This window comes from Homarus americanus, unplaced genomic scaffold (genome assembly GCF_018991925.1).
Source record: "Homarus americanus isolate GMGI-L3 unplaced genomic scaffold, GMGI_Hamer_2.0 scaffold74, whole genome shotgun sequence".
NCBI lineage: Eukaryota > Metazoa > Arthropoda > Malacostraca > Decapoda > Nephropidae > Homarus > Homarus americanus.
The window spans coordinates 5,260,416-5,287,806 of record NW_024716951.1 but is presented as its reverse complement, the minus strand read 5'-3'; the positions used below and the strand labels follow the sequence as shown (position 1 = coordinate 5,287,806).

General features: G+C 39.7%; 1 protein-coding gene across 3 annotated transcripts; it reads right to left on the bottom strand.

Moving 5' to 3' along the window:
* Window positions 1-3,855: 3,855 nt before the first annotated feature.
* Window positions 3,856-26,984, bottom strand: LOC121858699 (hexokinase-1-like). 3 transcript variants are annotated; one of them, XM_042355287.1, is made up of 12 exons: window positions 26,904-26,984; window positions 11,287-11,359; window positions 10,744-10,906; window positions 10,062-10,150; window positions 9,767-9,896; window positions 9,161-9,343; window positions 8,639-8,772; window positions 7,274-7,386; window positions 6,549-6,701; window positions 5,478-5,617; window positions 4,721-4,854; window positions 3,856-4,324 (listed from the first exon to the last, which is right to left on the bottom strand). In XM_042355287.1, the coding sequence occupies exons 2-12, from the start codon at window positions 11,350-11,352 to the stop codon at window positions 4,232-4,234; spliced, it is 1,398 nt and encodes a 465-aa protein (XP_042211221.1). In that variant the 5' UTR covers window positions 11,353-11,359; window positions 26,904-26,984; the 3' UTR covers window positions 3,856-4,231. The 3 variants fall into 3 exon arrangements, with proteins under 3 accessions (XP_042211221.1, XP_042211220.1, XP_042211219.1); XM_042355286.1 differs by lacking the exon at window positions 26,904-26,984 and adding an exon at window positions 17,321-17,453; XM_042355285.1 differs by lacking the exon at window positions 26,904-26,984 and adding an exon at window positions 12,925-13,017.
* Window positions 26,985-27,391: the final 407 nt, after the last annotated feature.

Sequence of the window (27,391 nt, the reverse complement as noted above, 5' to 3'; positions counted from 1 at the left end):
GAGAGACAGAGCTTATATACACCCAGCAGCGGCTATGAGTCATGGTGGGAAAACCCGAGAAGTAGCCGGTGACTAGTTCCGTTGCTAAGATACGGCGGGCATTGGAATGCGGATACGCTTGGTTGCTAGGGAAGACGGTAACAGGTGGTGGCGTGGCTACGCAGTTAGGCAGTTGTAGGGGAGACGTCCACTACAATACTCCCCCTCCCCTCCAGGCGGTGTAGGAGACTTGTTGATTGTAGAGTTGCTTAGCACATGTGAGGCAGACCGGGCGGTGCATGCCTCATGTGAGACAACGGCGATGGCGTGATGAGCCGATCGCTGAAATACAACTGTCTAGATACACACTATCTGTGGGAGAAGGGAGAAAAAGGGTGTGTGGAGGCGATGGATGTTGTGCTTCCCTCACGACAGGTACAGGGTCGTCAGATGCGCCTGCTGGGGTGTGTGTGGGCCTGGATCAGGAGCAGGGGCTGGGTCAGCAGAAGCGGGTTAGGGCTCGTGACAGCAGCTGGGTCCACGACAGCAGCAGGGTGCAGGACATTAGCAGGGAGTACCTGAGGGAGAAAAGAGGAGGTGTGGAGGCGATGGATATTGTGTGCTTCCCTCATGGCAGGTATTGCTGGGCCGGGGTCGGCGTCTGAGGCAGGACGGGTGTGCTGGGGTCGTCAGAATGTGGTGCGTGAGGCAGGAAGAGGAGCTGGTGTCTGCTTGAAGACTGGGAGCGTGATCAGTGTCTCCTCCATCCTGTGTGAGTGCTAATCTCCGGGAGTCACCATTGTAGGGGTATCGAGATATTAAAGTTGTCTAGCACTCTGGATGGAAGGAAACTCTAATGTGGTTTTCTTGTATAATATATAAGTTATATGATAGACAGTCTGGTGCTGGAGGTGCTGTGTGGTGAGGGGCTGCTTGGTAGAGATGTGCGGTGAGTAGCTTGTTGAAGGAGGTAGATGTGCAGGAGCTTCGTTAGAGAAGATGTTGCCTGTTGCTGGCCTCCTGGTTGAATGAAATGTTAACAGCGTGGAGCTTGACGGAGGAGATGTTGCTTGTTCAGGAAAATGGGCAGAATGAGAGTTGGTTGGTGAGGAAGCTCAGAGAAGGACATGCTCGCTGGCGGGAGCGAGGACCGCCAGGCAGGCGGAGGAGAGGCGAGGGTCGCCAGGCAGCGGCGGAGGAGGAGGTGTTGCTTGTTCAAGAAGAATGGTCAGAATGAATCTCAATGGCGAGACAGAGCTTATAAACGCAGCAGCAGCCGCTATGAGTCATGTTGGGAAAACCCGAGAAGTCGCCGGTGAATAGTTTCGTTGCTAAGATACGGTAACATCTGGTTGGTTGCTAGGGAAGGCGGCACATTGGAATGCGATACGCAGTTTGTAGGGGAGACGTCCACTACAATAGACAGTAAAGTATAATTTGCATAATTTACTGTCTTTGTATCTTTTCAGTGGAGGTAACATCTTGCTTGACTCTCTCTTCAACTAAATGCTTTTTTTCTGTTTTTGCAAGCAAATTATTGGTCATTTTGAAATTTATTTTACATATTGACAATATATAATGCAGTGCAGTGTTGATTTAAAGAAAATAATCTTGAATTGTACCAAGAGAACTAAAATTTTATGGGTGAAATGAAACCATGGGGTGACTTCTCTTCCACCCCAATGCCTTCTCTTCTCCCTTCTCCTCCACCCCCATTCTAATTCCCATCATCATCATCCAGGAGCCTTCGACATACACACCTCAAAGTAAGTGTACTTTTCTACCTTTTTTGTTGAATTTAGGCAATTTTCGGTGAGCTGAAACCAATTACCCAAAAACCCATTGAAACAATGGTTTCGGTTAACGAGCAACCTTCTAGAACGGATTGTGCTCGTTAACCGAAGGACCACTGTACACATAAAGGTTGTACCTCTCTAGTCCGGCATTCTGTGGTCCGGAACGATTTTAGTTTGCCCAATAGGTAGTAGGTAGATAGGCAGCTACCAAACAGGGAGGTACTACTGCCTGGGAAGATATTGGAAGCATAATGTGTTGTCTAATGGTAGACCCTGCTGCCATATGGCATCACGTAAATTCTGACCAAGTCCCAGGTTGCTGATGTAACTCAAATGTAATTTGAGTCACAGTACCATCACTTCAATTTGGAAGCAGAATTATGGTAGCATTAAAGGTTAATAAAATAGTATTCTTATTTATTTATTTCCTATCTTATGTTTTTACGCTTTATGTAGGGTGTTTCGAGGGTGAATTTCCATGGTCCGGCACTGGTCAGGTCCCGAGGTTGCCGGACTAGAAAGGTACAACCTGTACAGTACAGTACAGATGTGACCGATTGCCCAAGCGGCTAACGAGCCGATCAGTGGTGAAGAGGATAAAAGTAAAAGTAATAGATCTAGCATGCCAATAGTTTCCCCAAAGAATATTTCAGTCACACCATCACAATTCCTTTTATTGCCCATTTGCTCTGTGAACTTGAAACTCATTTCTTGCCAGTTCAACAAGATGCTTTTCTGGGGCTCTCTCTTATATCAACTTTATTGACGAATGCCTCAAAATGGAGGAAAAAGGTTCTGAAGTACAAAGATGGTCTAACTGTGCCCCCTCCCCCCCTCCCTGGGTCAGGCCCTGCCATTTCTGTGTATTATCATCACCATTTTATGGCAATTTTCCACACTTATGGGGATTAGCTGTGATTACCTGATGGCAGCTCTCTATCTTCCATGTGCAGTACTGTATTTTGAAAAGAAATCATATCACTGATAAGCCTTAAAATCAATTTAGGTTTGGATCAAATGCTAAAATAGAAGGCAAAACCTAGATGGAGATAAAAAAATTTTGGCAAGATATCTACAGTATAGTTTAGAGATTATATGTACAGTAAATCCAGAAAAACTTGGCAACTTTTAGTAGCATCAAAAATTAAATCTAATAAATAGTGTGACATTGTGAATTGATTAAAAAACTTGTAAATTCATATACTGTACTGTACTGTACATATAGCAAATGAATAAACAAAGAAATACTGTAGGTTCATCATTTTCCATAAGTGGCAAATGACCTGCATTGCCCCCCACTCTTCAGGTGGATGCCCATGTAAGCTTATAATCTCAATGGACAAATCATGACCTGGGTTCCCATAAGACTGCATGTTGGACATTTCTTGTAAGTAAAGATGTGTGAATGCATCTAGCTGTTTTTGTTTTGTTTTTTTACTTGAAATCAAATACAGTACAGGTACAGTATAGGATAAAAGTAATATGTTAAGGCTTTTCCTTTATGGATATACAGTATGTATTGTAAATAAATACTGGTAGGACTGTGTGTTGAAGAAGAAAAACAACTGGATTGCACCCTCTGTAGTCAACTAATTAACTACATTTTGTGTGCTGGTCAATTGTACTCCATTTTCCATTTTATGTTTGTGTGGTCATTATTATGATATTTCTGTATATACATGTACATGTACCTGTGTCTGTAATTGCACCTGTTTCACTTAAGATATGAAGTTGAAGTATTATTATTTTGATGAATGAATATGCCTTCTCATCACTTTTATCATCAATAAACCAGCCAGCTACAGCTTCCTGTAGATGGCCAAACCTCACCTGACCAATCACTGCATAGCTGACCTGGCCACTGACAACAATTGCCTTCTGACCTTCTTACAAGCAATGTCTTGATTGTGATGCAATTCTACTAAGCAGTGACCCCATAATGGAGGTACACTATTTCCACTCTAGGTGCCTTTATAGGGGTCTAAATCTAGTGGCTGTAAACTGACTCAGGTGTTTAAATTTTCACTTTGGCAGATGGACCTGCACTGTTAAAAAAAAGGGTGGAATAGAAAATAATTAATTAAAAATAATATCAAATTTATTTGGAAAATAATATAATTCCTAAATATCCAAGTTTTTAAAGCACTACTTGAAATACAGAAATCTTCATTTATTTAGTCACCACATGAAAAGCTGCATCTTAAAGAGCTGTCTAAATTAGCCCCAACCTAACCAAGGCATTGGGACTGGGAACCACTAGGACCAGTCATAACAAGAAAATACACATAACAAGATGCTGTGTTGACAAATATGAAATTGTCGTGTGACAACAACTCTCAGACATTGGTTAGTGAGGTTAACTTGATGACTTCTACCATAGTAAAACTCAGATAATTATTAAAGAGATCACCTTGATGACCTGCATTATAGTAACTCTCACTTACATATCAGTAGGGTTACCTTGATGACCTCTTTTTAAGTCTCTCAGCGATGGAGGCAGTCAGGGCAGCACCTTTCCCAGACCCGTCATGTGCCAACCGGAGATCAAACTGCCCAAGAAAGACGAAAGGCCATTTAGTTTCCTTTGTATGTGTTAATATTAGAAGTTTCCATTAATAGGTTTCATTAGCATTTACCTTATGTACAACACTGTGTGTCAAATTTCTTCACTTTAAATATTCCTCTACAACACATACACACACACACTCATACAACACTATCAACTCAAGCAGTCCCTAACCCAAATGTATTCTCACTCTACCATCAACACCTCACCTCACCTCATTGATATATACTGTACATACAGTACATTCAATGAACTCATCACAACACACACAAACACACAGCATCATCTAAAGCATCAGCCCTTAACAGAACACAATTTTACCTTACAGAGATATCAAAACCCTTCCATAAGGCAATACAGGTAAGTGAATATAACTTACAGATCTACCCGGGGCAGTGTCTGAGATGAACTTTTCCATGAGTGGACGAAACCTCGGGTGATGTTGGAACAGGGATCCATCAATGGCAATGGTGCAGTGGTCATGCTTCATCCTCTCCAGCAGAATACCACTTACTGTGTGTATGATGCAAGTCAATTATTCTTAAATTTTAGAAATCGAATGTAAATTTGGGTAAAAATACCTCTAAATAAAAAAGACTTAAGCTGATGATATATACATTTGCTTCGATTAATAAATCATTAATGCTGCATCTAATTAACAATTCAAGATCAAGTATAATATACAGTACAGGAACACCCTGGTTAACAAACAGGTTAGGGGGTGAAGGACCATAAGAGTGCTTGTTCAGAACCTGAGAGCTAATTCCCCTTAAGAAGAAGGCAATTATGGGAGGTTAGGTTCTAAACTGCCTCACACAAAACCTCAATTTTGCTATGATTTCACCCACAATAAAGATATGTATACACCTGTATGTGGGTATGTACTATCGTTCAAAAGGCTATCTGTACAGTACTTGGGAGTCAGTAAATTTCAGAATAAATATTACAACTTGTTTTCTCGGTATGACTGTCAAAATTCTTCGTCTGCTGTGTCATATTGTCTAACAAAATTTTGTAAGTATAGTTTTTGATCGACTATACAATATACAGTACTGTACATCTAATCAATGGAGGACTTATTAAAGGGTAAAAGAAGGATGCCTCTGTAGGAACACCTCAAAGCTAAGTGGACTTACACAAGGAGACTAGTAGGACTCCTCTGTAGGATAAAATGCCTGCAACATACAGGGCAATGTGAAGATCATCATCATCATAAATCAGGTTCAGGTTGTCAAATACCGCCTTTGTCTCATCTGTCACACCTTTGAAGCTGTCACTGATGGAATGATAAAATTACATTACTGTATGTATTATTGTGATGAAAAACTACAAGATGCATAACTTAAATTTAAATGCATAAATATAGAAAATTTACCAGGAGCTATAAACACTGTACTGTATAGTGAGTTAACTAAAGATTACATACAATACTGTACTGTAGTGCAAGTTTCATCAGGTAAAAATACAATTAAAGATTTAGTGATACAGTACAGGTACAGTAATTCCCATGTAGTGACAGTACAGTACTGTATCACAAAAATGGTAATGTACTTAACTAAGGATAAATAAAAATGCACCTAAAAACTACTGTACAGTACATCACTTCATCATTTACACCAAGTTTTACAAAAATAATAAAATTTTATATTCCTGACCAAAATTTAATATTTGAGGCTGCATATATCTAGATTACCATACAAAATACTATACAGCATACTGTAACTATTGGTGGCTAAAAAATATCACTAGTTAAAAAGAAAAACTTGCCAACTTTATCAGGCAGGTAAGAATGTAAATAAACTAAGCCTATAAAATGTCCTACACTGGATAACTTTTGTGTAATTCTGCTGACAATTTAGTTGTTGTGGAGATACTGAAGGAAAGACAGGTGCATTGTCGTAACTTGTTATGTAAGGACAGTTGAGGCACCTGATACTCTACAACAACTTTTTGCAATAAGTAATAAAATTAAATTTCCTAACACTACAAATTCCAACCATAAAAGACAACTCCCATCAGTCTACCTCTTATAGCACCCTACCTCTCATAGCAGCCTACCTCTCACAGCAGCTTACCTCTCACAGCAGCCTATGTCTCACAGCCTACCTTCACAGTAGCCAACCTTTCACAGTGGCCAACCTCTCACAGTAGCCTATCTCTCACTGTGGCCTACCTTTAAGAGCAAGCAACCTCTCACAGTGACCTACCTCTCAATGTTGGAAACGTTTGTGGCAGTGATGGCCCCGTGGGTGTTGAGAATATCAATACCTCCACTGCAAAAAAGTCCTTCCTTGGCAAGTGTCAGCAGCACCTCCCGGAACAGGTCTCCTAAATACTTGCCAGCAAAGTATTTCTCAAACCTGATGTGAAAACAACACTTAATCATAAAATAGTTCCTTTTACGAATATGGGAGGCAAACTCTTCTTGTCTAATGTATGATGCAGTATAGGTAGTAAACTCTGATATGTAATCATGTACAGTACGTATAATCTTTTCAATTATTAGATGTAGGCTTAGCTATGGGTAGGTGCCAATTATTTGTACTCAGATTATAAATTGCAACATACAGGTACACCTATACTGGTATACCCCTGTACTGTATAAGGTTTATACATTCTCAAGTTTGAGGTCAGCCTGAGCCTAGAAAAATTATACTGCATATGAAGATGTCTGGTTATCTTGGTACAGTATTGTCAAAATATAGTACAAGTATAAGGCTAGAACTAAAAAATATGAGGGCATGGATAAAAGAATATGACTGAATCCATTAATTACAGTACAGTATTTTCTTTAACAAATGTTGTTACAGTACTATAAACTGAAAATATGTAAATATTGTTCAACCAATAATCTAAAGATTAATGTAAATATGCTGTAACAATACCTAACATTTAATTTAATTTCATAAATGGATTTAAAGTGTTCTCTTACGTGTATGAGTGGACAAGAAGTGACTGGTTATCAACAGCGTCGTCCCACTGAGTCCTGATGAAATCCAGGACCCCATTATCTCCAAATGATCCCCACTCTATGTCTATGATGACCTGTAGAGACACAGTACTGTACTGTGGTGATGCACTTTGCAACTTCCAAATTCACATGTAACAAAATTATATACTGTACAAATAAGAATATTAACCTGAAAATAAGACTTAGGAGTATTTGCATAAAATAATTCATAGCTGAATATTCAAATGGATGAAAAATAAAAATTATCCAATGCCTTATAACCCAATGATTGATAATGGTGCTGATGCACTGTACGGTCCTTGTGGTACAAATGTGCACGATTTCAGGTAACATCAATAGAAAATAGCGTACTCTTTTACTTGTACCATATACCCCACAAGGGGTCACAGCTCAAGGTTGAAGAAGCTGCAAGTCCAGAAAACTGTGAGGGCAAACTTTTTTTGGAGTGATAATTGTGAACTCTTGGAACAATCTGCCAGAGAGTGTTGTGATGGCACCGAGTGTGAGCTCTTTCAATTCTAGACTAAGCCTTGATAAGCACTGGAGAAGGTTCAGATACATTCAGGAGGCAGTGCCTGCCCAGTACTTGCCAACAATGCATAACAGACGTGAACGACCGCCCAAGTGGCTATTGAGCTGATCAGTGGTAAAGAGGATAAAAGTAAAAAAGTAAAAATACTGTAATCCATTTGAGTAAGAGATGCCAGAGCTTAGAGCCACAAGATATGTATAGTACAGTACAGTATATGGTATTAGTAGGCATGAGTATTCTGAGTAGAGTACAGTACAAGAATTTAAAAACCTTTCTCATCTTCAAGAAGTTTTCAAGAGAATAAAGACTTTTGCTAAAATTACATATCACATTCAATATAAAGTACAGGGGGTCCCCGGGTTACGAATGGGTTCCTTTCCTGAGGACATTCTAAAGTAGGATTTGTACATAAGCTGGAACACAGTTATGTGCATGCAGTACTTACTGAACAATGTTTAAAATCCCACTATATCACAGCCTAAGTCCTTACACAGTGCAGGTACCTGTATATCTAAAATCATTTGATTTAAGAGAAAAGAAATAGAATGACAAAATACAGTGAATGAAATTAAAAAATAAGTCATTAGGTAAATAAAATACTGTAAATTTAAAATTTCACCCAGTTCGTATCGGTGGACTACCAAATACAATGATGGATAAGTTCGCCATGGTCATAATCAGTACTTTTATGCATGAGTACACTGATCTTATGGTCCTTCTTGGTCAATATGGAGTCTAATGTCACCAAAAGTCAGAATATGGTCTTGCAGATACAGTAAGTAATATTCACTAACCTCAGATTCTTTGTGTTTTCCAAGCCACTTTTCAATACGCTCCACTTTTTCTATGTAGCAGCCATTGCATCCAGTCCCTAGGATCATACCCATAGCACATCGCTTATCCAGGTATGCTCCCATGACCAAAGTTCCTAGTGGAGGGAGCAATGCATTTTACTCACCCACCGATATTGTGTCATGATCATTAATTTTATAAGAGTAACAGCATTTATCATAATTCATGTCCTGTCATGTTTTAAGCAGTCCTTCTAAATGGCATAATAAAAGATATTAAGACCAGAAATAATTATATTAAAGTTGTTACAGGTATTACTGCAGAGAAAAGCAACTCCACCTACAGTAGCATAATATACTCACAGCCCAGGAACTTTAAAATTAAGGACAGTTACAGAGTAGTTTAATGGAGAGACAAAAGGGCTACACTGTAAATCAAAGTACCTGTCCTGTACTCTGTAAAACTCCATGTGTACAGTATAAAAACGGAGAAAAAACACAACATTCAGACCCAGATTACCTCACCTGTGGTGTCATTGAGAATGGCTGTAACTGTTATATCTAAGCCTCCTTGTCTTTTGATGGCATCATTGAGCATCCGGACAGCATCCTCACCAACAACCCCAGGACAGTTGAATGACTTAGTCCAAGAAACCAGGATGCCTACATCAAGGCTCTTCTGTATCATTGGAAAAGAGAAGGTAAAACCTGGAAAAAAAAAGCAACACTTAACCTATTGGTTTGTGAGCACATTATGATCATAACAAGATATCATGTTCAGAAGAGGACATTATGTTTACTCAATAATGGACACTAAATTAAGGAGAAGCTGTAATGTTTAGGAGAGAACATTACCTTCTGAAGAAAAGGTTAACTTGAGAAGAGGACAATCAAACCAAGTAAAAGTATTGAACTGTTTTTGTTACACATACAGTACTGTACATCACACAGCAAACTTCATTTGCCATATGTTCAATCCACTATACATGCAGTGTATTACAAAGACAAGATACAAAGCCATATAGCAAATTAGTAGAAAACCACAAGAGAAAAATATTGTATTGCAGTACAGTATTATACATTACAACAGTATATCACAGTGAGAGGTGGAGGCAGTGCTAAGTATCATACCTAGCTGAAAATTACGACCTCCAAGCTGTCGCTTCTGGATGAAATTGGCAATACACTCAGCCAGGAAGTCAAATAGTTCCTCGCCTGGCCCAAGACGTTTCTCAGAGGGGACATGGTAGTAGTCCACGATCTAGGAAGAAGTTTATAGCATGATATTTGACATGTTCACATGAGATATTATTTGATTACAGAACTTATCTGAAAACTGCAGGTAGTATGCTTAAATTACGCACAATTAATATTTTTTCGTTTACTTTAATAAAGGTGTCTGTTATGTGTAGGAATTGTAACTCACCTCTTCATCAAATTTTCCATTCTTCATGTGGGCGTATATCACCCGGAAGTGAGTGCCACCTAGATCCAGAGCCAGGTATTCACCATTCTCTGTAACATTACATTACAGTAATAACACTGGATAATTTTTACCTTCTTTATATCCCACCTAATAAGGATTAATTCTGTTTATTTATATATAAACTGATATATATGATAGAGCAACGCCTGAGAAGCTTGTGATGATGTCATTTGTCATAATTGCGTCATATACCAAACCCGATATTGAACCCTTGAAATTTAATAATAAAACCATATTACACCTTTTTTTATGACACTATTAGTATATTTATATTTCCATAACGATTATTGTCAATCATCTAAAATGATTTACAATACAGTAGTACATGCTGACTACGTATATGCCGGCATATTCTATATACGTGCCAAACCAATAGTAAACATTATTAAATATTATTATTATTATTACTATTATTCAAGGCCTGGTCTGGTTATTTCCAGAAAGGATGTTCAAGAAAGATCATTAAATGTTTGTGTTTTAAAGGATCTTTTATAGAAAGTTACACATCTAAAACTTACTCATATATTGGAATCCATGTCTACATCATGGTCTCTGTGAACACTGCAACAGCAGGGGAATGTGTACAGTAAATAAGTGTCCTTTGCACTGAACAGTTACCTACCTGTGCCATCTGGTAGTTCAGGAATAAAAGTGTTCGCCATCAGGAGAGATGATTCCTTCTCTGGTTTAGCAGCAAGACCAAGACGCATCTCGTCCAGGAAAATATCATGTATCTTCTGCTGTTGTCCTGGGGTCAATATCAGGGGCGAGAGACGTTCCAATATCTGAAGAAATCATTTTAATTAACACTTTTTCATATATTATATCAGTCCAGTCAAAAACTCTTTAAAATTTCAAGTCAAACATATCAAAGTTTCCAATACTTGCAATATAACTGAATAAGTTCTTCATTACTTTAAATACTGTATAGTACAATAAGTCCTGAATATGTAGAAGGAATGTTTTAAAATTTCATCTATCAATCACTGTCTGGGGACATTAATTCAACTAAGGTAAAACAGATACTCCATTGTAAGGCTTCATTATGACGAGGATTCAATAAATATTTTGATAAAACTTCAGCAAATGTCAAACACACACACCGCCTCCTACTGCTCGCCACAACCATCACCTAAGGGCGGGTCACTGCTTCACCAAAACCTACCTTCTTGCGTCGAACAGGGTCGGACACTGTCAGTGTGGGCAGTTCCAGAGGGGAGGTGGCTACCATCTTGAGCCTGAAATATAAATGTTCACTTAATTGGTTTGACTATTTCTATCATCACAAAGTTAACTGATAATAGACTACTGTACAAGTTATAAGAGGGACAGAATTGTTGAGAGATACAAGAAAAAACATCCCAAATCTGACATGACAATACAGGTAGTCTTAAGTTTTACCCACGTTCAATTACGTTCTTGATTTAGATACAAAACCCGACCTCTTTGTTCAGTGAAAAATAAAAGGCAAGGGGGGGGGGGCGGGTCAGTGCTTTCTGCTTTAATGAAATATATTCTCTTATTCATCTTAATTTTCTGAAACGTGATTTTTTTTTACTTCATATCGTTGAAACAAACTCAACAGCAAGCAACATGGTGGTGTAGATACTGTCATGTCAATTGTAAGACTTAACTCTTAATCTTGTAAGTTACTAGTGTGAAAGAGACTAGCTTTGTATTACAATTCTTAAAACAAATCATATACCTGTATTGAATTATTTTTATCTGGGAACAAGTGAATGAGTTACTGTAACATCTAGAGTAATGCACTGTTGATGTTATTATTGGATGCTACATTTAGGTCGCAGCAATATGGCCGAGTTACACACGTCCTTACATCACCAGTTAAGTGATAAAAGCCAAGGTACGAATCTGTTGGGAGGTGGATCTTATGCAGGGTGTACCAAGGCCAACCAGTGATTGAGGGAGGTCCACTTGCCTCTGTTGGCGTGTGGATTCTCAGAGGTTAAGCTAAAATTTTCGCCATAAATACTGATACGATACAAAAAAAGAGGAATAATATGACGTTGGTAGTGTTCTCAGAATAGGCTACTGCAATTAGACACAAGTTTTTAACCCAATTTACGAGAAAGACATTAATGTGGGAATTTTTAAGAATATGTTGTACTGGACCATCACTTGATATATATTGACCTGACACATTGTAGCACCTGGTAACTAATAACACGAAATTACAGAACAAAAAATAAATAAATTCTCCTTCACCTCCCCACAACAGACCTCCAGGGACTAGAACCTCTGTACAATACTGACACCAAAAAAACGATATCAAACCCAGCTGCAGGTTAATTGTGATATATAACCATTTACTAAATTTGTTACAAAATCCATCTTTTGAATTGTCTTGGTGGATGTACGAGTGGGCGGGAGGGACATGAACAACTCAGCATGAATATAATAATCAGAGTATAACAGCCAGAGACAGGGAGAGAGAGAGAGAGAGAGGCCACTGTGTTTATTATGCTGAATGTATATAAGATTGTCCGTGAATGACATCAGTAAAAAGCATACAGTGGAGACACCTTACAACACAACACTGCACTAATATAACAATGCTGAAGATTGAATGTTACTTACTAAATCATAGATAAAACTGCCAAGATAAGATAAGCAGCATTGATAAGGGTAAAATTACAGTGTAACATGAATTTCAAAATATGTCTCTTCTTATTTTGTAATTATACACATCAATACAGTTCTGAAAATGTGAAATACAACTATCCTTTCTTTGTGTCAACACCTGCATGGTTGAAGGTGGTTAAGGAAAGTTGTCAACACCTACTGCATGGTTAAGTGTGGTTGAAGGAACTGTTGGCATGAAGATAAAGGTGTCTGAAAACTGTCAACTACGACGCCTTGAGGCTTACTGAACAATATCTAACAAGCCACTCCTTTTATACTCACACTTCTCGGATAACAAACATATCAACGATTCTTAATTGCTCGTGTATAAAATGCCCTCTAATCGGGTACAGGATTGCATGCACCTAACGACAGTACTTAAATTCTTAAGTTACGCTACAAGAAACGGGCTCCTTAAACAACATTGAAAAGATGTAATCACAAGACTCGACTGTAAGGAAATGCATAAATCTCAGTTACCAAAGGAGGGAGGGAGAGAATTACTGTACCAAAATTTCAATATGAGCTGTATGCAGAGGCGTGTCCAAAAAGGGGGAAAAGACAGGTAAATTTGTCTATGTTGATTACTTACAGGTGAGACAATGCTCCCTCCATCTCAAAAGACTATTTGATTGATTCTTGCCTTCCAAAAGTTTTCATATTATGTATCATCAATACAAATCTAAAGTTTAAATTGTTTTACAGTAAAAAAAAAACACACCAAAAAACAGTATTTTACAACCAAAGTTTTAAAGACCTTAGTTGTTGAGGCACAGTAATAAGATTTTAACGTCAACAGCCTTACACTTTGACGTGACTGGTTGAAAAACCCATGATTTTCATATGCAGTGCAATGAGGTGGGGAGGGGGGAGGGGGGTGGGGGGCGGGGTGGACCTCATCACAATGAATCTGAAGATATTATGAGAAATCTACTTCTGTGTGAGGTATCTTCTGTAAGGAGGAGGAAGAGGAGGGGTGGAGGGGGAGTAGAAAAAGAAGGAGCAGAAGGAGGAGGTTTAAGTTACAGGGTTTATAGTAAAGTTAAGTACAGGATATATATAGTTGGTTTAAAAGGGCCCTGTTGATATAATTAAACCTCAGTGTAACTATTTGGTAATTTTCCACCCGTGTCAATGGCGTCACCAGGGCGTGCTTCTCTTAGAATTCATAGCTTCTTCTTTTACTTATTTTTGGTCCAAATTGATTGAATTTTCGCAGACACGCAGAGGCTCGCCACCAAACAAAAGACTGACAGTATATACTTGTTTTCTACTCAGATACTGTTATATATACGACTTTGAGAGTGAGGCAAGATAACGACCATACCGTTGTGACGAATTGTTTAACATAACGACTCTTCCCCTGGGTCAGAAACATCAGACCTTCACTTACAATTCACACAACAGAGAGGATGGTTATATTTCTATTTTTCATACTATTAAGAAATAAAAGCTGATTTATCGTCTAGGACCCGCGCTCTCACCTCATTGGACCACAAGCTTTAAGCGCGTCTCAAGTCAGTGAAGAAATATTTTGTGGTGTTTTCATTCTATATTTTCGTCCACCTGTTGAGAAAATTTCATACATACCCCATAAAACTTAAACATGCAGACTACATTCACAATTATATAAAAAGTTCCCATAGCATTGAGATTTATTAAACTACCGATTGAAAGCAATATGTACTTACGAGCTAATTCAACACTTCCTGAACCCTGAACCCCACCCCCCCCCTTCCCTCTCTCTCTCTGTCGCCAGCAGATCCACGAGACAGCAAGTAACTTCAAGGTAAAGTTAATTGACGCTTCTGAGAGAGAGAGAGAGAGAGAGAGAGAGAGAGAAGGGGGAGAATAATGACGAAGGGATAGGGAGGAGAAAAAAGAAGGAAGAAGTAAAAATAAGGAAATAGGAGAGAGAGAGAGAGAGAGAGAGAGAGAGAGAGAGAGAGAGAGAGAGAGAGAGTAGAAAAAATGGAGGGATGTAGGAAAACCCCCAACTCAGATTACCAACACTCAAACATCACGATAGGGCTAAAAATAAACCCCAGACAGTGGTGCTATGAATAATTGTCTCGGCAATTGAAAACGAAGAAAAAAAATCCGGAGATAAGAGAGAGAAAAACTAATCCAACACACTCACTAGTCAAGTCGCACTCCAAAGCAATGAACGCGTGACTGATTAATTATGATATGCAAAGTGTGGATGGATACCAATGGTCCTTTACCAGAATAACGTCTGCTTATCTTTCTGTTATTTTGTTCATTCTCTCTCTGTCTCTTTCTTTTTATGCAGTACAATGTTTCACTTTCTTATTTATATTTATTTTGTCTATTTGACCTTTTCTCTCCTTTATATTTCCCTACCCTCGTCACGCCCTTCCCCAGCTATTAGGAGGGCGGGAGGAGAATTTTACAGACTTGAGAATGCAGCTCTATATATCTTTGCCTGTAAGAACCAGTTACATGCGTTCTCAGATATCTATTTTGAGGGAGAATTTATCATACAGACCTTTGGAAATACGAGCCAGGATTGATTGATATATAGATGCTTATTGTATAAAAGTTGTTCACATTGGTTCAAAATGTTATATAAAGAATGTAGGCATGAGCATATAGCAAACAACGAGTCGGGTCTTGGTAGGACATCCCTAAGTGGTCGTGAAAGGCAATGACTGGCACTATTTCACCCCAGCCGTCACCGTGACCAGGTTAGCTTCAGGTCTGTAGTCTGCAGGGCACCAGCTGACTTACATCAGTTACTGTTTACACCGCTGAGCAGCATATCTTTTCAGCAATTTCAAAGAATAGGACTATTATCGCCGTAAAAGTCCGCAGTTTCATCTTCCTTTACGTTATCGTGCGGATAACACATTCGACTATACCAAATTTGAAAATAAAATAATATCATAGTTAAAATCATTATTACTTCTAACCCGCCATTAAATGCATTAGGTTTGTAAGATTGACTTATCCTAAGGTACAAATTCTTGTCATTATTTCACTTGTCAAGTCCATCACCAGGATTTTTAAGGGGGGAGGGACCTTTTCGTTTCCAAGCCTTAATTTTGAGTTGATTGTGTACATATATTGTCATTATCATTTATTTTATCAGTAAAATAGCGAGCGCCAGGCTTGATCAACACTGGCGCATGTTCAAGTGCATTCTAGAACATCTAGAGCCAGTATATGCCCAGTAGTTGCGGTGAGGATCAAGTCTAGAGCAGGGGGCCTATACTGCTCCACCAATATCAGCATATATATATATACTTTTTTTTTTTTTACTATTTCAGGGGAATATTGAAGCCATATACAAAGGGTATTAAGACTTTTTTTTATACAGCTCCCTTCCCCCCGACCTCGTTTTCTTCTTAAACATTTGCAGTACGTAACGTGAAAACATTCTTTGTGCATTGTAATATATTCTTGTTAGATAAAGCACATCTTGATTTAAAAAAATTGCTCTTGTAATGTGTGTATGTACGCGCGCACACAATATGAATGCGGAACAATTTGGTATCATGTCCGGCACTGCATCCGTCTGCCTTCAGCTCCTCAACTTTAAAGTCAGGTAGTCATTTACAAGGTTAAGTTAGGTTGGGTTAGATTGAATATATATTTGTAGACCACACGCTATAGTAGCACCAATAATAATAATAATAATAATAATAATAATAATAATAATAATAAAATATTGTATATCTGAATTACTTATTAAAATATATTGCCAATACTAATATAATTCACTTAATGTCACAAGATTGTACATGAATTATCTGGCTTTTTGTCATCATGTCGACTTTGCCCCTTGTGAGTACTCTCAGATCACGTGTCCTCTACACTGTATCTGAGAACTGCATCACTTGTGTGGCCTTACTTGTCTTGATTACTGTTATTGAATCATACATATTTCTAATTTTTTGTGCTTCCTGCTCATCCCTATCTTCAATGCCTTATCTCTTCTTCAAGCTGTAACCCCGTCATAATCCTACAGCTATCCCTTGTGTTTTATCGTAAATGTTTATAAAAAAAATACCCTTGCCCTCACATGTTTATTTCCTACTGTCAGATTCTTGTAAGGTGAAGGTGTGAAGAGGTTAAGTGAGACACCACCAGATTGTGTGCTTAATTCTCATAACGAAAGTAATAATTATATTACACACACACACACCTTCACATAAACACATCTTCCACACAACTCTCACAAGCATGCACAAACCCTCCACGGTTCCACCTGTACACACACACACACTCCCAGCGCACATACACATCATTACTTGCTACCTAACCCGGCTTGAAATTCCTTATGGGCACAATATAGCGACAAACTGGCATCTTAACCAGTGCGTCACTGCTTGTATCAAACACCGTCGGTATGGGCTGATTTTCCTCCATGCACAATGCTCCTCAGTCCGTAACGTTAACGAAACCCAACAAAATCCGGTATGACGGCAACATAGATTATCAACTCTAGGAAATGTTTAACTAAGAAAGATAATACACAGTAAGTATCATTATTTAATGATAGGGTAAATAAATGATCACTGAAGTCGACTTGCCTTAGTTGTCAGTGGGTGGTTGATGGTGTTTGTGGTGTAAGATAAGCCTGACGTTCTGCGTACTTCTCAGCGCTCGTACGACCACGTTGACTCTGTTGCCTGGCAGTGCTGTTTTCGTATTGTACCATTGATGCCAACACCCGCCAAGCATAGTATCGTACGGTATACATTACCTTGTGAATGAGGTTACAAGTACTCGAATGAATATTATTACTTCAGATCTGTTTTATATATATATATATATATATATATATATATATATATATATATATTATATGCGGGTTTTTTTTATTCATTATGGAGTTATCAGACGTGAATATTCTCTTGAGTTTTATCCACCTACCTGTAGTCTCAACACAGCGGATTCTATTTTGCACTCTACTCAACCTCACCCTTTAAACTCTCCTCGGTGTTTCAACAATCAATATACCGAGTTAAGTAACAAACAAGCACTCAAGATTCATAGTAAACACAGCTAATGAGATGTAAAAAGCGTATGTTATATAACATTATCTAAGCTCACATGTGTACCTGTACCAGTAAATCGTTGGCAAATATTATATCACAATAACTAGTTGTTTTTCGTTGTAATTCGTTACATACTGGACATAGATTACAGATTAACAGAGAAATAGAGAAACAGGTGAACGAAAACATCAAACTAAAGGGTGTGACTATTGTGGTAGGCATGCATTACTTAAATCTAAGATATTGTAGTGGATTTCTCCCCTACAAACGCTGTTTGTCGCTGGGTAGCCGACCCCGCGAATTCCCCAGTGTATGCCTCGTGGTCTGGGTCAACCAGCGCCGCCCACGAACAGGGATCAACTATCTACCGACGCCGACCTCCGCTATAAAAGACCTGACCTCGTGGTGACCACCCTCTTTCGACCTACACCAACCAACAAGCAACACCACCCCCTCCGCCGCTGCCTGGCGGCCCTCGCTCCCGCTGGAGAGCATGGCGCCCCACAAGCTGTCCTCCTCTGAGCACCCTCACCAACCAGCTCTCTACATCACGCTTGTAACCATGCTGCCTTCCCAGCACCAAGCTGCATTGTACATCCAATACATGTATACAGAGAGCACATTGTGAGTTTCCTTTCTCCATCCCGTCCTGAGTGGGAACCAACATCCCATATCCCACAATATACTCTACATTAATATATACTTAAACTCCCTAAATGAGGCTGGGATTTTTAAATGTTTTTGTAGTTAGATTTTCAGCTGACATCCAGTAGTCAGATTTGAACCACACATCGGATTTCAGATGCCATTCTCCATGTATGTGACCTTGGCCTTGACTCTTTACTCGCTCACCACCCACAACACAGTATGGGCGTCCGCTTGGGGGGATATCAAGCGTATGTCAAGGGAAGCCGTGTTTGATTCGGTCAGGGATTAATACGGTAATTTTTGTTCTGAGTTTAGAGAAGCAGGTGCTGTATGTGAGGTCTGGGTAGGTTAGGTCAGTTAGGGTTATCTGATAAAGGTTACGTTAGTTAATAATTTATATAGTTTTATCTCCAAAATAATCTGAAAAAAAGGGTATTCATCAATGAACTAATTCTCCCATAAGTAACACGTCAAGTTAAATCATTTAATACAAATAATGTGGATTTAGTAGCTATAGACATAAATATATTCCCATTAATATAAATACTCAGATAACATTAGTACTACATTTATTACAAAGAGGATGTCGTTTACTTTAAGATTTCTATACGATAAAAAAATCCACGTTTTCTTTGATACGAAATTAAATAAATATAAAATTTATGCTCGTATGATATTTTTCGCTGTTGTGATGTTGTTCAGTCAGCCCGTACCTGTTGTCCACAAATATTAATAACAACGAACCAGTATACTACAGCCGGACTTTTGAAAATTTGTACAGGTTTCAAATGGCGAACAAAGTTTGGTTAGGTCGCGCTGCTTGTATTAACTCCAACAACTTATATTGACTTAGGTTACTTTAACAATAGGTAGGAAAAAAGTTATTTATTTATTTTACAGTACATTCAGGAGCCGGTGCATGCCCAGTACTTGCCAACAGTGCGTGACAGAGACGTGACCGATCGCCCAAGCGGCTAACAAGCCGATCAGTGGTGAAGAGGAAAAAAGTAAAGTAAAAGTAAAAGCATAACACCGGGACATACAGACGATCATCCCTATCAGCTTAGTTTAGTTTGCCCTTCCGTTCTCTTTCGTTATCCATTTTCTAACGTAAACTTAAATAATTATCTGTGCAACATCGCAGTGGAAAGGCTATTTTCCCTTACCCTGATACTCTGTGACTGACGAAGAAAGAAAAATGCGTAAAACTTATTGTGATGGCAAAACACACACACAGTATAAAAATATCAACACTAGATCAGGGGAAGTGTTGTACAGTGTGTGAGGAAACCTTCATCCACCTGCACTGGTTTAATACAAGGTCCTGCTGACGATAGAATACACACACATTTAGTATACATTTCCAAACATATATACAAACATACACATATGCAGGTAATCACTTATAAAAACACAAAAATATAAACGTGTTATAGATTAATCACACATAATATATAGGGTGCACGTACAGTAGGAGTGAGACAATGCACATGTCGATATATAGAAATTTACCGGATGTGAAGTCCTGACGCAGATACAGGGAGAGGTTATTACACGGTATAGTGAAAATCTCAGCGGTCACATGCGGTCAAACGGTTGTGACGCAAGACTTAGGCTACTGAAACTTTATTTAAGGAAGAACTCATTTATATAAACCAGAAGTAAGGTTAATGTTCATATCATCAGTATTGCTCATATGAAAATATTTGGTAATTATGGGTGGGTTGGAGAAAGTGAGAGAGGGTATTCTACAATATTCCTCTCCCTCACTTATCAACCACAGGTGCACACAACGTCAGCTTGGGCGAGTATCGAGGGAAGAGTGAGGCGTGTGTAATCCCTCACTGTCCCTCCTCACATCTGGCAACTTGACCCAGGTAATGTGACCATCACCGCCCGCCCGACACCTCAACTTACAGCTCCCAGCAGCGAGCATCACAAACACCCTGGCAGGAGGATAATCAGAAGGTGTTGCTGTAGGAAGATGATTTACAATATACAATAAAATGGTAACAACAACCAATTATACTAATGACGTCCTGCAGTACACTTAAGACATTTTTTTCTCAGCTGATCCGGTATTATTTATCCTCGAACAGACGCAAAAACATTTCTGAATATGTGAATTAAACAACACTCAGGATAGCTACACACTAAAACACGTATTGACTAAATCTTGACCTTCCTGATGCTTGTCCAATCTTTTCTAGAAAGTCGACATGTTTAAAGACGTAACTTCCTAGTCAAGTTAGGTATTCCACACGTCCACAATCCGCAGGGAGAAGTTGTTTAGCCTCAGCTTTGTGTGTGGCCGTGTGTTGAACAGCTTATGACAATGACCTCTGGTGTTTGTGCTGTTGTGTGGTCAGCCTCTTCATGACATTTCTCGTGTATCATGTTGAGGGTCTCCATCATCTCATCAAGTATCCTGCCGTATATTTTTGATGGTATCCTCACCTTCCTCAGTCCTTCAGCCCGGGGAGCGTCGCCTTCTGAACATTCTCAACTGTGTGCAGGAGGTCGTTCATCTTGTGGGAACATGTTGTTATACTGGATGGTCACAAGTTGGAACGCCATATTGTATTGTAATTTTATAAACTATGTGACGTCTTCTACGCTAAGGTGAATTATAGATGGCTGAGTTAGACCCATCATCCAGTTTTCCTAACGTTATCGTTTAAATGAGAATCTGGCTGTAGGTCCTGGGAACAAACCCCACACAATCCCCCTCAAGGTAGTTAACATCCTCAAAGGTTCGTATGACAAATATTCCTCGTTATTGAATATACAAGGATGTGGCTAAGTAGTTGAATTATGTTGAAAGCACAAAAATAACGTTCAATAATAACATCAACATCAACATTACACTGAGACTCTACGCTAACAAGATATGTTCACTTACCACCAGAATCTCGGTGAAGGTTCAATGCGTTTTTTATTGTTGCTAAGTGAACGTATACTGTATGTTAACATGGACGAGTCGCAGTAAAAATTGTGAAGTTATTTATATGCTTTAGCTTAAGTAACCAGTTATTGCATTCTTATATCTTCAAGTTACAAGGATTATTAATCGTAGGAACCTCTGAGGGTCTGTACCCAGCCTGTGAGGGAGCAGCTCAAGGTCAAAGTCAACTTTCCCTTTTGTGTTTGAACCATCCAGGGTCCACTCCTTCTTTGTCAGAGGTTCTTAAGTTAAATTATCCCCGTAAGTGACGTATAAGGATCCAGCTAAGTGGATTACTTAAGCATATGTAACATCAAATTTACATTGACTGAATACGTCCACTTTGCAAAAGACAAACACTTTTAATATTATGGACCACAGACCTGCAGTAATTTGGTAAACGCTTTTAAAATTAAATTTTATTTTATCCTGGCATACATTTGAGAAAAAAAGTCTGAATTATCCTCTTTTTATGTAATCCTACGCAGTTTCAAAAAAGAATGGCGCAGACTGGGAATATCAAATTTTGGCATACATGTTGCATCGCAATTTTAAAAATCAGGTTTATTTAATTTTTCACTCCTAAAATAAGCTAACTTAACCATCCACATTCCAATACAAATTTAAACGCCTCCTTAAATGCGAATAATTAACTCTGCTTCCGTGTATATAATTTTCTTTACTCATTACACACTTAACCCGTGGATCAGCCCAGAGGTTCAAGCGCTACACGACACTGTTTTAGAGTTACTGTACTTGTGTTAGATGTCATTATCAACTCTAATTCCAAATGTAATGTTATAACTTCCCGGTCCATCTGAATGACTGCATATAATATAGGTCAACACCTTAAAAGACTCACAATTGGTATGACACTTGTGATTTTTCTCTCCATAAACATAACATTAACGTCGCCTGTACACTCAACCCCCCACCCGGGAGGCGGCACCAGCTCAGCCTACCGGACAGGAGGGAACGAGCGCCGTGTAAACAATGACATTTTTAACCACACCCTGCAAAATACAGTGTACTTAGCAAATGCTGCAGCTTCTGAGAATGTGGGTGGAGCGGGTTTATTACTAAGAGCAGAGACGTTACCGAGAACAAATTCTGGCTTGAATGTCATGTACACTAATACTGACACGTTCCTTGATAAGAGGGAGGAGTTTGAAACACTACTAAGAGTACACCAACCAGATATTGTAGGAGTTGTAGAACTGTTGTACAAGAACAGGAGAATCGACCCAGAGGAATGTGAGTTCAGTATTGCTGGATATGACTCATTTACGAACCTAACTCAAGAATCCTGCAGGAGGGGTGTGGTTATCTACGCTAGGCAAGACCTTAGAGCCAGCCAGGCGAGGGTACAGGGAGAGGATGTTTTTGAAGAGTCCAAGTGGTGTAAAATTAAATTAAAGGGAGGGGACTTACTTATCGTCGGGTGTATCTACAGATCCCCGAACTGTGGCCCACTAAATCAAAGGAACTTAAGAACCTTAATAAACAATGCGGCGATGCTCAACCCCAGCCACCTCCTTATCATGGGGGACTTTAACTATGGCGACATCGACTGGAGAAACGAGTCAACCCCGAATGACTTGAATAATCCTGCTACTCTTTTTGTAGAAACTCTGAGAGATAATTTTCTGTTCCAACATGTGAGAGACCCGACACATTACAGAGGGGAGCAAACACCCAAGCCACTTGACCTCATCATAACAAACGAGGAGGGTATGGTGGCCAAACTGGAACACCTTGCCCCAGTTGGCACCAGTCACCATACAGTGTTGTCATTCAGATTTAACTGTTACCTAGTTCAAGATAAGGCCAGGCCAAGGTGCAAATATTACAAGGGAAATTACAATGGGATGAGGGAAGAGATGAGGGGTATCAACTGGCCTGACTTATTAAGGTACAAGAACGCAGACACTACGCTGAATATCATAACTAGTAAAATGACCCATTTGATCGATAAATATATACCCAAGACCAAACCCAGTGCTTCTAGGAATACGAGGGGATCCCTACACATGAACCATGCGGCGGTCGACAAAATTAAGAAGAAAACCCAGAAATTCAAGACGTGGGTTGGGTCAAACGATGAGCAAGACAGGAGGATGTATGCAAGAGCCAGAAACCAAGCAAAGGCAGAGTGTAGGAGGGCTGAAAAGGAGTTCCAGAGGCTGGTTGCACGCGAGGTCAAGTCAAACCCAAAGGCGTTTTACCGCTATGCAAAGTCGAAATTGAAAACGCGAGTAGGAGTATCAGACCTGAGGCTTGAAGATGGTAGTTACGCAGATTCTGACCAGGATAAAGCTGAGGCATTGAACAGCTTCTTTTCCTCAGTGTTCACAAGAGAGGATGCAACTAACCTTCCTGCGTTTGAGGACAGACGGTTCGACACAGCACTGACCCACATTGTGTTCACAGAAGAGGGTATTAGAAATAAACTGTCCAGGCTAAAGGTCCATAAGAGTCCTGGACCTGACATGGTGCATCCTAGAGTGCTAAGGGAGCTGTGCAACGAGCTTGCAGAGCCCCTGAAGATTCTGTTTTGTAAATGCCTGGATGAACAAATGGTCCCCAGTGAATGGAAAGTGGCTTATGTGAGTCCTATCTTCAAGAAGGGCGATAGGCACTCCACGAACAACTATAGACCGGTGAGCCTGACCAGCATAATATGTAAAGTACTTGAGAGTATTATCAGAGATGCAGCGATGGAACATCTACTACGAAACAACCTTGTAAAAGATTGCCAACACGGTTTTATGCCGGGGCGCTCTTGCTTGACACAATTGCTCAAGGTATTGGATATTTGGACCCATATTCTAGAACGGGGTGGTAATATCGACAATATTTACCTAGATTTTGCCAAGGCTTTCGACAGTGTACCCCACGAAAGGCTGAAAATCAAACTGGAAGGGTACGGAATTCGGGGAAATGTCCTAGCGTGGATAGAAGACTTTCTACATGACCGCAAGCAATGTGTGGTGATTAATGGCACGAAATCGTCATCTGTACCTGTAACAAGTGGGGTACCGCAGGGTAGTGTATTGGGCCCGCTGTTGTTTGTTTGTTTCATAAATGATATGCCTGACGTTGTACACTCCTCCATACAAATGTTTGCCGATGACGCCAAGTTATTTCGGGAAATTAAGAACCAAGCGGACTGTGAAGAGCTGCAGAAGGACCTCTGTGGGCTCCAGGAATGGTCGAAGGAATGGCTGCTGAGATTCAATGTCACGAAGTGTAAGAGGATGCACCTGGGGCGTACCAACGGTAAGGAGGCGTACCATATGTCCCAACGGGATGAAGAAAATGTACTAGTTGAGACTGTGTGTGAGAAGGACCTAGGTGTGTATGTTGACAATGAGCCGAAGTTCTCGGGCCATTGTGAGAAGAAGGTAAATCAGGCAAATAAATTATTGGGTCTTATAAGAAGGTCGTTCAGATATCTAGACGGTCCGTCCCTCGTGACGATCTTCAGGAGTGAAGTGCTTCCCCATCTGGAGTACTGTCACCCCATCTGGTCCCCGAGATATGCTAGGGACTGTCAGTTGGTTGAAAATGTTCAAAGGAGGGCCACCAAACTGGTGCCTGCACTTCGGCATCTCAGCTACCCTGAGAGATTGGAGCGCCTGAACTTGCCTAGCTTATACTACAGACGGGCAAGGGGGGACCTAGTTGAGGTTTATAAGCATCTCAGGGGGCACTACTCAGTTGAGTGTCCTTACTTGGAGCTGGCGGACGCTCGCCCCACAAGGGGTCACAGCTCAAGATTGAAGAAGCCGCAAGTCCAGAAAACCGTGAGGGCAAACTTTTTCGGAGTGAGGGTTGTAAACTCTTGGAACAATCTACCAGAGAGTGTTGTGACGGCACCGAGTGTGAGCTCTTTCAAGAGAAGACTTGACCAACACTGGAGCGGGTTCAGATACATTCAGGAGCCGGTGCATGCCCAGTATTTGCCAACAGTGCGTGACAGAGATGTGACCGATCGCCCGGGCGGCTAGCGAGCCGACCTTTTGGTGAAGAATATAAAGGAAAAGAGACGTGACCGATCGCCCAAGCGGCTAACAAGCCGATCAGTGGCGAAGAGGATAAAAGTAAAAAAAAGTAAAAGTATGAAAACGTTAAGTCAGCGTAACTGTGAATATATCGATAAAGACATTACACCAGCAATAATTCTAAACGTAGTGTCATGAACCTCAAGACTGTGTGAGGATTAAGTAGTGACCTTCTCGTATTCGCTTGAATTTCTGAGTAAATTGTTGGCTGGCCGACCTAGATGTATCGACGATCGCATTAGCGAGGTCATTACTAGAGTGAAATTAAAGTCTCTCCGAGGGCCATTTTCGAGGCACTCATATGACTCGACGTAATGCTTGTTTACTGTACTTTATTGAAATCATTCAAATCAAGTATATTATCTTATTTATTACACGTACAAATGTTTATGCTCTTAAAAAGTTTGTTTCCTCTGTCATTTGGCATCATCTGCCATAGCTATAACTTCCAACGCTGAGGAATTAAGGAATTAGTCATGGCCCCTGACAGTCTACATGCCTTCTAACTTACATTTGCCTACAAATCTAAAGTTCTACACCACCTATATCCCATTAACCCATTTTTCACTTGTTCTCACCTCTTTATTCCCGAAACCACACCCCCTGGTTAGGTCAAGTATGTATGAGATCATCTGCCTAAAATCCAGTGTGACCGTGAACCTGACCTTTGTCGTCTCGCGGGACCAGTCAGGTTCTCCTTTGTGTCAAGTTCATTTGCTGGATGGGGAAAGAGTACCATCCACTCTTTTTTTTAGTGGGTCCAAATCACTGTATCGCCTACATTTAACCCTCTAATAATATAAATAAGCACTTGAACAAAGTACGATAACATATAATACGTCATGACTGCGAGATACTGTATGTATAGTATTTCCTCTTCATATTTAAGCTGTACAGTATATCTATTAATTTCCGGCAGTAAACATTTTACACTAAGAACTGGCGGATACACCAGTGAAGTTCACAAGACAGGCAATATAAGTTAAAAACTGATGTAAAATCTCTCTGGGCCCCGCTGGTTGCTTGGCATGTTATCAAATATTTAAGAATAAATATTGTGTTCTAGTACAACAGCGGTTGTACAGCCAAGTAAAATAAAAAAAATCTATTAGTTTAAAATATATTATGAATCCCTAAGCGCTATTGAGCATTGCTTTTCAGTGTTTTAAAATAAGTTTTACGTCATATTAAGCCACGTGAACACTTTGATAATACATTTAAGTAGGACAACGACACCTCGTAACCTTGGTAGCTAGCTGCCTTATAACGCTTTGATTTGGGTTTAAATATTTATTGATTTCATTTAGTGGTTATTGGTAATAATTATAACGCTGTAACGCCGAAGTTATGCTACCCAATAATTGCAATATTATGATATTATAAACCAAAATAACCACAGTACGAACATTGTTACGAAACGTCAGTTCATACAAGCTGGACAGTAATCTGGGAAACATACCACACTGTACTTTTTACTTGTTTTTCGGTCACGTGATAGATAATTGCGCACTGGTAATATTTCTTCTCATTATTAATTCGTTTTCTGTGAAATTAGTTGGTTCCAATATGGGTGGGGTACGTCAGATAGGCTCCTCCCATCACAACATCCTTGAGGAAGCGAAAACGGGGAATTCAAATAATCTATTTTAGTACTCCTGCAGTTTTACACTAGCTGTTATACTGTTACATTTGATGAGAGGAGTCCACTTAACTTTATGTACAGTTACAGGCATTGCTTTTCATTTAGCAGCAGTTAGGTATGACAGTCAAATGACGTAAAAACACCTTGAACTCTGAGCATGTTTGCGCATGCGCCCTGATCAGCTGTTAACAATAGACGGGTAAACCTGATACACCAAAATACGCTGTATTGACTCATAGCTTAACACCATTGAGTTTAAACCGGTGTGGACAGTAGCAAAAAACAAATGCATGATGTATAAAGGT